The sequence below is a fragment of the Anastrepha ludens genome, chromosome 2 (assembly GCF_028408465.1).
Source record: "Anastrepha ludens isolate Willacy chromosome 2, idAnaLude1.1, whole genome shotgun sequence".
In the NCBI taxonomy this organism is placed as follows: domain Eukaryota; kingdom Metazoa; phylum Arthropoda; class Insecta; order Diptera; family Tephritidae; genus Anastrepha; species Anastrepha ludens.
In genome coordinates this window covers 75,034,656-75,047,543 of record NC_071498.1, presented here as the reverse complement: position 1 = coordinate 75,047,543, position 12,888 = coordinate 75,034,656, and the positions used below count along the sequence as shown (strand labels likewise).

Sequence of the window (12,888 nt, the reverse complement as noted above, 5' to 3'; positions counted from 1 at the left end):
GCCGCCATTTTCTTGTTTTGTTGTTTCTCAATGTGTTTTTCTGAGAGCGGTGGTTTTGATGATGTGGGGCGGCACATCTATTCCCTTTTTAGCAAGAACTGATCGTGCTTGGCGTAGTCACAAGGAAGGGTCCCTTTAGTCTGCTTTTTGTCGTCACTCTCTTCAAGCCGCGCTCGGAAAAGTCATCAACATTTTTGTACATCTAGTACCGCTGATTCTACATCACAACAAACTTTTTTGATTTTTTAATTACTTTTGCAGCTAAAAGCTCTGGGTAGCAGATTCTAATTTTAAGCTTCAGGTGATCTAGCAGCAATATATTTAAAGAAAATTCTAAGTGTAATAAATTTTCAATTGATTTTGCTCACGGACATCGTAAAATGTAGCTGTTTACAATATTCTTCATAATAGACATCATCGATTCGCCAAACGTTAGCAAGGGACCAATCGATGAAGCAACTGGTATAAGTAAATATATGTTGATCGCACTGAAAAAGAGCTACCAAAAATTACATTTGTTTAGGCACTTAATGAGTATTAGTAAGACCACGTTCGAACATGGAAAAATTTGTTGCTTGAACCTATTACTTGTGATACTCGTGTTCTGTCAATTCCCTTTGTGTTCTCTTTATTATTAATGCTGTTGTTGGCTGTAGACTAAAAAATAACAATTGCAAGTTGTGTGAAGCAACAAAAGTTTCCCTGTGGTCTAATGAAACTGGCCTAATAGCAAAAAAGAGAGATCTGTCAGCATTGAAAATAGTGAATTATGCCAGTTTTATGAGATATAACCATGTTCGCTAGTGGCAAATCTTGCTGGATAACATTGTTGTTGCTTTCACATGCCAATTTTTCGTCAAGCTAGCAAAGCCCAAACATAGCGATCAGAGAACTTTCGCATCGAAGGCGTCTTCTCTTCTTCTTAATTGGCGCTATAACCGCCTACGCGATTTTGGCCGAGTTTAGCAAAGCGCGCCAGTCGTTTCTTTCTCGTGCTAACCGACGCCAGTTGGACACACCAAGTGAAGCCAAGTCCTTCTCCACCTGATCTTTCCAACGCAGAGGAGGCCGCCCTCTTCCTCTGCTACCACCAGCTGGTACCGCATCGAATACTTTCAAAGCCGGAACGTTTGTATCCATTCGGACGACATGACCCAGCCAACGTAGCCGCTGGATCTTTATTCGCTGCGCTATGTCTATGTCGTCGTAAAGCTCATCGTTCCATCGTCTGCGATATTCGCTGTTGCCAACGTGCAAAGGTCCAAAAATCTTACGCAGAATCTTTCTCTCGAACACTCCAAGCGTCGCTTCATCGGATGTTGTCATCGTCCAAGCTTCTGCGCCATACGTTAGGACGGGCATGATGAGAGTCTTGTAGAGTGTTAGTTTTGTTCGTCGAGAGAGGACTTTACTGCTCAGTTGCCTACTTAGTCCAAAGTAGCACTTGTTGGCAAGAGAGATTCTACGTTGGATTTCAAGGCTGACATTGTTATCGGTGTTAATGCTGGTTCCTAAATAGACGAAGTCTTTTGCAACCTCGAAATTATAACTGTCTACAGTGACGTGAGTGCCGATACGCGAGTGCGCCGACTGTTTGTTTGAAGACAGGAGGTACTTCGTTTTGTCCTCGTTCACCACCAGACCCATTCGCTTTGCCTCTTTGTCCAGTTTGGAGAAGGCAGAACTAACAGCGCGGTTGTTAAGGCCGATGATGTCAATATCATCGGCATACGCCAGCAATTGTACGCTCTTATAAAAAATTGTGCCTGAGCGATTAAGTTCTGCGGCTCGTACGATGCTCTCCAACATCAGGTTAAAGAAGTCACACGACAGCGAGTCACCCTGTCTGAAACCTCGTTTGGTATCAAAACGGCTCGGAGAGGTCCTTCCCAATTCTGACGGCGCTGCTGGTGTTGAGCAACGTCATCTTACATAGCCGTATTAGTTTTGCGGGGATACCAAATTCAGACATCGCGGCATACAGGTAACTCCTTTCCGTACTGTCGAATGCAGCTTTGAAGTCGACGAAAAGATGGTGTGTGTCGATTCTCATTTCATGGGTCTTTTCCAAGATTTGGCGTATTGAGAATATTTGGTCGATGGTAGACTTTCCAGGTCTGAAGCCACACTGATAAGGTCCAATCAGTTGGTTGACGGTGGGCTTCAGCCTTTCACACAATACGCTCGCTAGGACCTTATAGACGATATTTAGAAGACTAATCCCGCGGTAATTGGCACAAATTGCAGGATCGCCCTTCTTATGGATTGGGCAGAGCAGACTTAGATTCCAATCGGCAGGCATGCTTTCATCCGACCATATTTTGCATAGAAGCTGATGCATGCACCTTACCAGCTAGCTCCTCGCCGCCATGTTTGAATAGCTCACCCGGCAGTCCGTCGGCGCCCGCGGCTTTGTTGTTCTTTAGCCGCGTTATCGCTATTCTCACCTCGTCATGATCGGGCAGCGGAACGACAATTCCGTCGTCAACGATTGGGGTATCGGGATCTTCACTTTCTAGGTGACATGCGCAGCTGTCACTGTTTAATAAGTTCGAGAAGTGTTCCCTCCATAATTTAAGATTGCTCTGTACGTCAGTCACCAGTTCGCCGTCTTTGTTCTTACAGGAAAACGCCCCGGTCTTAAAACCTTCTGTAAGCCGCCGAACTTTCTGGTAGAATTTTCGGGCGTTGTTCCTGTTGGCCAGCATCTCAAGCTCTTCGCACTCACGTATTTCGGCCTCTCGTTTCTTCTTTCGGATAATACGTCTCTCTTCCTTTTTCAGCTCTCTGTAGCGATCCCACATGGCTCGCGTTGCGCCCGATCGCAGCGTGGCTCTATAGGCGGCATCCTTTCTTTCTGCGGCAGCATGACATTCCTCGTCGTACCAATTGTTTTTTCGGGCTCGCCGGAATCCGATTTCTTCTTCGGCGGCGGTACGTAGAGAACGAGAAGTGTTGCTCCATTGTTCGTGGATGCCGGTTTGTTGGGCAGTACTCTCTGAGAGCAGGAGTGAGAGTCGAGTGGCGAATCTTCTGGCTGTCTGCTGTGATTGCAGCTTTTCGATGTCGAACATTCTTTGCGTAGGTAGATGCACGTTGTTTGCTGCACAGAGGCGTGTGCGCAGTTTCGCTGCAACAAGGTAGTGATCCGAGTCGATGTTGGGTCCTCGGATCGTACGTACATCTAATACACTAGAAGCGTGTCTTCCATCTATCACAACATGATCGATCTGGTTTCGTGTTTTTCGATCAGGAGACAGCCAGGTGGCTTGGTGAATCTGCTTATGCTGGAATCGCATCGAAGGTGTGGTATAGGTATAATAAAAAGCAAAGATTGCGCTGGAAGCACAAATTTAATATTTTTCATCATTTGCAAGAACATTGTCATACATTGGTCATTGTCAGATCAAAATGCTAAAAATATGTAAACGGGAACTATAGGCCTCTTCTATTCGCCATTTCTCTAACTAACTTAACGAAAAATTTGCATGCGAAAGCAACAACAACAGCTCATTAAACTGGTATAACTTACTATCCTACAAACACATGTAATTTAAGACAGCTCTATTCTTATTATGTTTACTTATACCAGTTGCTTCATCTATTCGCGCAATACCAATGCTTGGCGAAAAAAGACGCCTTATAATCTCTTTTATTTATTAATTCTCGGGGCTTGCAAATTTTATTACATTTATAATTTAATTTAATTCCAATATGATGTGACCTATGGTTCCAAATTATGGCTCACACATGGTGTCAAATTCCTGGAAGACTGACTAATTGTATATATACATGTGTATATAACTAATTATCCTGTTTTTGCCCTGTGTTTTAAATAGGGGAAAACGATTCGATTAGGTAGCCGATTTTCAAGCCTGATGTTTCAGCCATCTGTTATTTTGACCAAAGTATACAGATACATTTTTATAAATATTGTACATTTAGCCAAGTCATATAAACTTAGCCGTGGAAACACGTTTCCTAAAAAAATTGTGTCATTGTCACACAATCATGTTTTGAACGGAGTTACTTCAGTAACGGTTCAAAATAATTTTTCGGGTTTGAAAAGGAATTTGACTGATTAGAGTCTAAATAAATGAAGAATAAGCAAACCCAATATTTTAATGTCTTGTTTTTGAGTTAGACTTAAGTTTAAATTCAGTATTATAAACGTTTTATTTTTAAATTCCTTTCTACATATGTAAATACATATATATTGTAGTATATATGTATGTAAAAAGATAAAGATTTTATTGTTAAAACATAAATTATAAAAGCATTTTTCATTGAGTGAGGAACTTACATTTAACGGCAGCGCAAAAAATGTGTCAAAACAAGCAAGTAAAACAACCATAGCTGTGATGAAATAATAAATCGCCGCAGTCCGTTTCGATGTAAATATAGAATTGCTTACTATACTTAGTATAGAAACAAATAATCCACAAATATTAGATCCCAACACTACAGCGCCAGTGTATTTAAATGGGTGTGTAGCAACCATCCCATAAATAGTGTTTTGATAAACACCTCCGGCCACTGGAAAATAAATAAAACATGTTATTAAAACTTAGCTATAACAGTTTGTGACTTTCAGCTTAATTTTAACGTTCATTGTAATCAAGGCTAACTATTCTAAAATATCTTTCGTCAAAATACTACCTAACACATGCAAGCTGCTTGATGCCAACAACAAACCATCTTGGATCGATCATATTAACAAAAATAATATCACACTTCTTTCCATTTGAATTTCATAACAACAATCCAATAAATGGAGCTGCACAAATAATTGCTGATGCTGCATATTTACTCGAACTCTTCAAGTTCCAGTCAAGCAAATTTAGAAATAAAATCTTAAGTAGAATTCAACTATTACCGACAGCTCCAACTGTAAAGCACTAGAATTAAACTATGGGTTTTTTGTATTTAATAAAGTATTCTTTTATTTACCCAATAAATGTTACATAAAATAATCTTCTATTTACTCCATAAATGTTACAGGCGACGAGGATGGGATACTGAGTAAATTTTTAGCGATAGTTAAGGATAGAGATTTTACTCTTGAAAATAATGGTAGAATTATTTTTGAGGTTTACGGAAACTTTATTCCTATACATATACAAGTATATGATTTCTCTATAGAAAAGGATTTATTTAAATATATTGGATTAAAAGGATGGAGTGAAAAAAATAATAAACTTAATTTCCGAAGGGTTGTTAAAATGGCCAGCCAAATAATAAGGGCGAAAACGCCTTCTCTAACTAGCTCCGAGGGGCAATACGAATAGGGGCGCTCAAAGCTTCATATGGGCGGGATTCTGGGGGAAAGTCGGAGTCGACTTCGAGCATTGTCCCAGGGGGTGGAAATCCGCGTCACGTAGGTAGACAGCCGCATGCAGAACCGCTTAGGTAGGGCTGGAGGGGGCACCAGCAAGGGCAACTGATGCAGGATTATCTGAATCCAGATGTGAAATAGATCGCAAATTGCGGTCTCTCAATAAATCCTCTTATTTACGAGGAAATATAAAATACCTCGAGTCTTTTTCCCCTCAAAAGCGGGGTACAGGATCATTGTATTACGTGCGCTATTAGTTCCCGCTGTCGATTCTAACAAAACCTAAACGTCATAAACCAAGCTTAGACATATGGTAAATAAACTATTTCGACACATTAGTGATTTCGTTTTGGTATCATTTACTTTTGGTTTTGTGAAAATGTTTGATTTTGTGCCGAATATTCGTCATTTGCAGGAAGTGTTGAATTTCCTCTTTCATTCGAGAAAAAACGGCGGCTGAAGCGCATCCAGAGCTACAAAAAGTTTATGGAGATGCTGCTTTAAGCGATACAACGTGCCGAGATTGGTTCCGTCACTTCAAAGACGGTGATTTTAAAGTTGGCGACCGTCCGCGTGAAGGAAGGCCAAAAACCTTCGAAGACACTGAATTGGAGGCATTGCTCATTGAGGATCCGTGTCAAACGCAAGAAGAGCTTTCTTCAGTATTAGGAGTTCCCCACCAATTCATTCCCAACTGATTGCATGCTTTGGGAATGATTCAGAAACAGGGGACTTGGGTTCCTTATGAGTTAAAACCAAGCCTGTGAACAACTGCTCCAATGGCAAAAAAGGAAGGCTTTTCTTCATCGCATCGTAACGGGTTATGAAAAATGGTTTCATTACAGCAATTAAAAGAAAAGAAAGTCATGGGGACTGGACTGCCCGCTCATGCTTCTACGTCCTCGCCTCGGTCGAATATTCACGCTGGGAAAGTTATGATATGTATTCGGTGGGACCAAGTTGGTGCTATTTATGATATTATGAACCAAGCGACCATCACTGGGGATCGGTATCGACTTCAATTGATGCGATTGAGCCGAGCACTGCGCGAGAAGCGGCCGCAATACGCGGAGAGGCATGAAAAAGTGATTCTACAGCATGACAACGCTCGGCCTCAGCCTCACGTTGCCAAACCAGTTAAAACCTACTGGAAACACTGAAATGGGAAATCCTACCCCACCCGCCATATTTTTCAGATATTGCGCCGTCCGATTATCACCTATTCCGATCGATGGCACATGGTCTAGCTGACCAGCAGTTCCATTCATATGAAGACATCAAAAAATGGCTTGATCCGTGCATAGCCTCAAAAGATGAACAGTTTTACCGCTACGGTATACGAGATCTACCAGAAAGATGGGGAAAAGTAGTAGCCAGCGATGGGCAATACTTTCAATGATTCACTTGTAACCATTTTTTCAGAATAAAGTTGTATTTTCATCAAAAAAAAAAAAAACAGCGAGAACTTAGTTGCGCACCTAATACACCCCGCTAGGTCCGAGCAGAACTTTTCTATTCATATTCTCTTAACGGAAGATTGGGCGGGGTGTAACACTTGGAGGCAGGGCATGGCAAACATGTTTACGGATGGCGAGGACCTCCTCATCATGCTCAAATTTAGGCTTCCGGACCACGTGTAGTGGTTGCTTGATTCTACAATTACTGTAAATATCTACTCCGACAGCCGAGCGGTTATTAGGGCCTTGGGCGCGTTGTTTATGCGTTCGAAATTATTCGGGGAATGTCTGGCTTCTCTCTCGATTGCATCCGAATATTTTGGAATTGGGCTCATTTGGCTTCCCGGTCACAGGGGCATAGAGGGAAACTGCTCGATTGATGAGCCAGATATCATCACGAGAACTGCACTGGACTGGAACAGGAAGGGAGCAGAGGTCGCGATCGGCCAAAAATCGCTTGGCGAAGGTCGATGTTGCGCGAACTAGCAGATGCCGACATCACATGGGACGACGCAAAAACAACAGCCCAGAACCAGCCGATTTTAAGGCAAAAAGTCAAACTGGTGTGTTATGCCAGTCGAGCTATGAATGTCCATGAAAGTTTTAGTATGGGCTATTAAGAACATGGTCTTTAGATGCAGGTTTTTGGTCTTGACAGATCACCAACCATTAAAATGGCTATATTCATTAAATGAGCCGAATGAGCGAATAATTCGTTGGAAGATCTCATTAGGCGAGTTCGAAGTTGGTATTGATTACGTAAGGTAGCTGACTTCTTAAGCAGGATAGAAAATCGCGTAGATAGTTCTGTAGAACAATGATTTAGGACCCTTTTCTCAAGATTTTGACGAAGAAGCGATGATCGACAAACATTTTACAATAAGTTAAGGCTTCGCAAATAAATATAAAACGCAAATTCGACTTGTAAATAGGAAAAGTTCGGAATTTCTATTTGAGGAAATATATAAATTCATATATGTTTAGGTATAGGTTTTAGGAGGAGGCCACTATTAAAAAAAAAGAACAGTTAGTATACAATCAACAAAAACAATGCAATTCAGGGAAAGTTTGTATAACTTTTTAGTAATGATAACCAGTTAAAATGCATAAAGTGTTGCAAATTATCAAGAACATGAAGAACAATTTCTAGAAATTATAAAGAGAATAAGGAGGAAATTAAAAATATATAATTTTATCTAAACTTGATCCGATATATTAACTGATATGTGCTTTAATAATACTGTACAGTACTTCGCTGAATGGACCAAACCAATTTTTTTAAAACATTGAGCCTGAAGTAAAAAAGGAATTTCTCCGATTTTCGAAGACAGCCTCCAAATTTGAGATATGAGCCTTCGAAGCTCGAAATTAGGGCTGTAATAAAAATTAGTTAAAATAAATGTATGCATATAACTAAAACAAGAAAAAATACATATGGGCATTTTCACAAAAAGGTCAACCACGAGTGCAAAACTCAAACTTGTCCTGAAAACTTTTTGTTGAGGAATAATAAATCTCAAATGTGTTTACTTTATAAATATAAAAGAATTTTTCTTTTCTTTTAATTTTGAGCTGAAATATACAACGAATACACAAAATCTTCAAAAATCTAACTTTTTGACCAAATATACCAACTTTTTTCCTTGTAATATTCCCTTATTCAAAGCAATACTATGATGTTTTTATAATTTAAAAATCTTCTACTGATAGTAACGTAATGTTTAACAAGCAGAGAGACTTAGTGGAGATCGATTAACGGTAGTTTTTTTTTGATTACTTCTGCTTATATTCGTATGTCGCGTCCGTTACCGAAAAATAGCATTTATTGTTCTCATTAGTGCAAAAAGTGTTGAAGTATAAAATGCTTTCAGACTTTAAGCAAATAACTTATTTCACTTAAGAAAAGTAGCCATTGACTCTCGATAAAAACGATTAATAAAATTTATTGGTGTTTGAAATTTGTCGCGTCCGTTACCGCGAACCTTAAAGTTTAAATAAAGTCGTAGAAATTGCACAAGATTAAAATTTTATAGATGGCAAAAACGGCAAAAGAAACAAGAAAAGCAATAACAACGAAATATAGAGAGAAAATGAAAGAAGACGTCGAGAAATGGCAGGAATACAAGAAGAAAGAAGCTAAACGAAAGCAAGAGAAAGAAGATTATCGCAAAAAATGAAAAGTGATAGCAATTTATTAGAAAAGAAGAAAGAAAAGGGCCGTGTTAGGCAGCAAGTTTTGCGTCAAAAAAAGAGCGTAAATAATATTGATAGTTTGAATTGCGATATTTACAGCTGTAAGCAAACGATGGGAAAAGCAATAAAAAAAGTTGAGCGTGCGTTACCTAAAAACCTGAATAGAAATATAGCTATCCTCAAATCTTTATGCAATAAATATCTTAGGCCAACAGAAACGATGGATGAAAATACTACCAAGTCATCAAAAAGCCTGATGCGTGAAAAATTAATTGAAAAATTCTTTTTGCAAGATGGAATCAGCGTTCAAGCTCCTGGGAGAAAGAATACAATGCTAATCAATGGGAAAGTAGTCTCAAAACGTTTTATGCTTATGACCTTAGCAGAAGCATATCAACTCTTCAAAGCCGAATATACCGAGGAAAAAGTCTGCAAAACTATTTTTATTCGTTCTAAGCCGACTTACATTCAGTTAATCAATAATTTACGACACAATATGTGTATCTGTAAGTACCATGCAAATTTTATTTTCTTACTAGAAGGCTGTGCAAAGATTATACCGCAGATTCCTGCCAAAGCTGATTTATTTCTTACAAGAGTTTGCTGCGACGTTATGAATGAAAAGTGCATGGCTAATACTTGTGACAGCTGTGTACGCGATATTAAAGACGATCTAGTTCCAATACAGTTTATTAATCAATTTGATACGCAAATCAAATGGAAACAGTGGAGAAAAGTAGACGATCGCATAACTTTAAACTACACTATAGGTCCTTTAAGCGACTTAATTCATGATGTAGAGATGCAGCTACCAGCTTTTAAAATGCATTGTTTTATTAAACGCCACCAACAAAATTACTTTGAAATTAAAAAGAAAAATTTAGCAGCTAATGAAATTGTTATTCAAGTTGATTTTGCTGAAAATTATCGCTTGACATGCCAAAACGAAATTCAAGACGCCCACTTTAGTTATAACCAAGTAACAGTGTTTACGTGCGTAGCTTGGGTTCTTGGTGAAACCAAGTCCTATGCTGTTATCAGTGATAGATTGACTCACAGTAAATTCGACGTTTACTGCTTTATTTCCAAAATTATCAATATCTTACAAAACCAGTACAAAGGAGTTACCAGCATTTATATTTTCTCTGATGGAAGCACTTCCCAATTCAAAAATAAATAAAGCTGAATTTCATTGCGGAATCTTAGAGTGGAATTTTTTCGCCACTTCACATGGCAAAGGTGCTGTAGACGGAATAGGTGCCGTAGTTAAACGAAAAGTCTGGCAAATCATTAAAGCAAGAAATATCATTCTCGGTGATGCCTTATGCTTTAATGAATGTGCTAAGAACAACATTGAGATGGAGTTAAAATTTTGTATATCTCTGGAACACAAATTGATAGTTTTTCTAATCAACTGTCAGAGTTATGGCAAAATGTTCCAAATATCAAAGGAGTTAAAAGTATGCATTGGTTTTCATATTTCGACAGTAAATGTATTGAAGTTGCTCGGACGGCCTATTCATTAAAGAAAATAATTAAAATAGACCATCCTAAAAACTAATAATTTTCTTCTTAATTTTTTAAGCCGTTTTTACTGTAATATTACTTCAGTTTTTATTTTCAATAAAATTGAAGTGTTATAAAGAAAAAAATTGTATTTCCTAGCTCATGGAAAATTTTGTCGCGTCCGCTATGTCGCGTCCGTATTTCTTCTATACTCAATTAAAAAAAACGAAGAGAAAATTATCATATTTCCTAAACCTACGAATAACAGTCAACTGTTCGCATTTATTAACATATATATTGTATATATATAAAAATCCGTAATTTGCTGAATTTTGTATATTTCTGAATGCACCTCAAAAAAACTTCTATTTTTTGTCGCGTCCGTATCACTTTATAATTGCTTATAACTACGTACTTATTTGTAAAAGATCTTTCCCGTATATACTAAAATCTAGCACTCCGTCAGCCCTTTAAAACAATATCAATATATATAAACTTTTACTTTGCCTTCATTGTTTTGGACGCACTTAAAAGCGTACAAATGTCGCGTCCGTTACCGTGAAAATGCCCATATGGTCGTGATCTACTTCCTCCAATTACACAGGCCAACAACCAAAAAACTTTTTCGATAATTTTAACTAATTACTTTGTAATTTGGTGTGCTGAAAACGAATATGACCTTGAAAATGCTCCAGCACGTCAGGATTTTTGGCAATTTGAGGTTAAATAGTCAAAAAATGCAGATTTTGGCCATTTTTTAATTTTTTTTTGAGCAAGGTAAAGTTTTTTTTTAATTTTCCACAACGGCATCGCAAAGTACTAGTCTTCAGCTTTAAAATCCATTTTTAAAAAAATTTTTTCGATTAATATAAAAAAAGTTATACTATTTTGAACTCGCCCTTTACAGGGGCGTTAGAGAGTTAGAAAGGTTGAATTTGCATATCTAAAAGTCTCCAATTCACTCGAAGTGTAATCAACTTCAGACCGCTCGCGCAGCTGATGCCCGCGCATGGCTCTCAAACTCACCAGACGCGAATCCGAAGGATTATTCTCTTTGGGCCATTCTGGAGAGCAAGGTCCGAACTAAAGGATTCGCCAGTCTCGAGGCGCTGAAAAAAGCCTCTGTCCGCGAGTGGGTCAAAATACCTGCAACTCACATTCGAGCAGCTTGCGAGTGCCGGACCCTGTGTATAAAAAAGAAAATTTACTTTAATATACAACTTGCAAAACACGTAGTGATATTATTTTTATATGCCATATAATATACTTCTGTTGCATATAAAGTTTTGACATTTTATAAATCAGAAAAACTCAACAAATTTTCATCAAAATTTCCAACTTTTTAATAAGCTTTTTTAAAATGCTTTTGGGTATGCAGTTTTATATGTTTTTTAAGTTATGACATGTATGGCGGTTATGGGCATCCTTTTAGATAAACTAAAATTTTATGAGTTTTTACCTTTATCGTTTATTGATGAAACTATTTTCAAATATACATCCCGTGATTATCTAAGCTTCCACAATTCCAAATTATAAATTTAAATTAGATGAATTATTGTCCGACTGGCGTATTCACAGTTGTTTTCTTTTATATTTTAAATCAATAATACATGAATTTTGCATTAATAATATTCCTTTAAAAAAAAAAAAGAAGTGCTGCTATAAGTCACCTTGGCATAATAAGCAAATTAAGAAATTTAAAAATCTCAAAAATAAATGCCTCAAAAAATTCTAAGCAAATACAACTATTTTCAAAAGAAATTTAAGTCCTTCGATAATCTACTTTTCAACAACTATATTCTTAGCACTGAGTGGAACATCAAAGCAATTCCAAAGTCGTTTTGGAATTTTGTCAAAGCTAAAAAGTCGAGTTCGAGTATACCTGCTTCGGTTGTGGTGATGATAAATTCGTAAATACACCTGCTGAAGCAGCTACCTTATTTGCAGACTTCAGATTATGTCTCGGCTGATCAGGCGCCCGCTTACCTTTCCTCTTCATTTATAAATTTTGGCTATTTGCACATCTCATCTGATATCATTTTCTAGGGGATGCTTTATCTCAAGTTTTTTTTAACATTTTTTCATCTGTTAAGGACTCGAAGCTTAAACTCGACTTGGCGCATGAAATCGAGTGTGGCTTTGAATATTAAAAAATGTTTTCATCTAACATTTTCGAGGCGTCAATACATTTTTAACGCATCCTGCACCATTTTTGATAATGTACCACAAAGTGTAACAGTCTTGGAGTTTTATTCGCTACGCAATTTTCTTTCAGTGGTCACATTAATTTTATTCTTTCAAAATCGTACTCAGTTCTGGTTTCATTCGTCGCAATGCATCTGAACTTTCTGATTCGTATACCTATAAATTGATGGTTACGGCTCTTGTTCGTTCTCA

The 12,888-nt window shown here is 37.9% G+C and overlaps 1 protein-coding gene across 2 annotated transcripts in view; it reads right to left on the bottom strand.

Moving 5' to 3' along the window:
- LOC128871874 (equilibrative nucleoside transporter 1-like) overlaps positions 1-12,888 on the bottom strand; it is a 45,539-nt gene that overhangs the window by 11,805 nt on the left and 20,846 nt on the right. For both annotated transcript variants that reach the window (XM_054114004.1, XM_054114005.1), the window contains exon 5: positions 4,304-4,536. In XM_054114004.1, the coding sequence (XP_053969979.1) occupies positions 4,304-4,536 (233 nt within the window). The remainder of the gene's footprint in view (positions 1-4,303; positions 4,537-12,888) is intronic.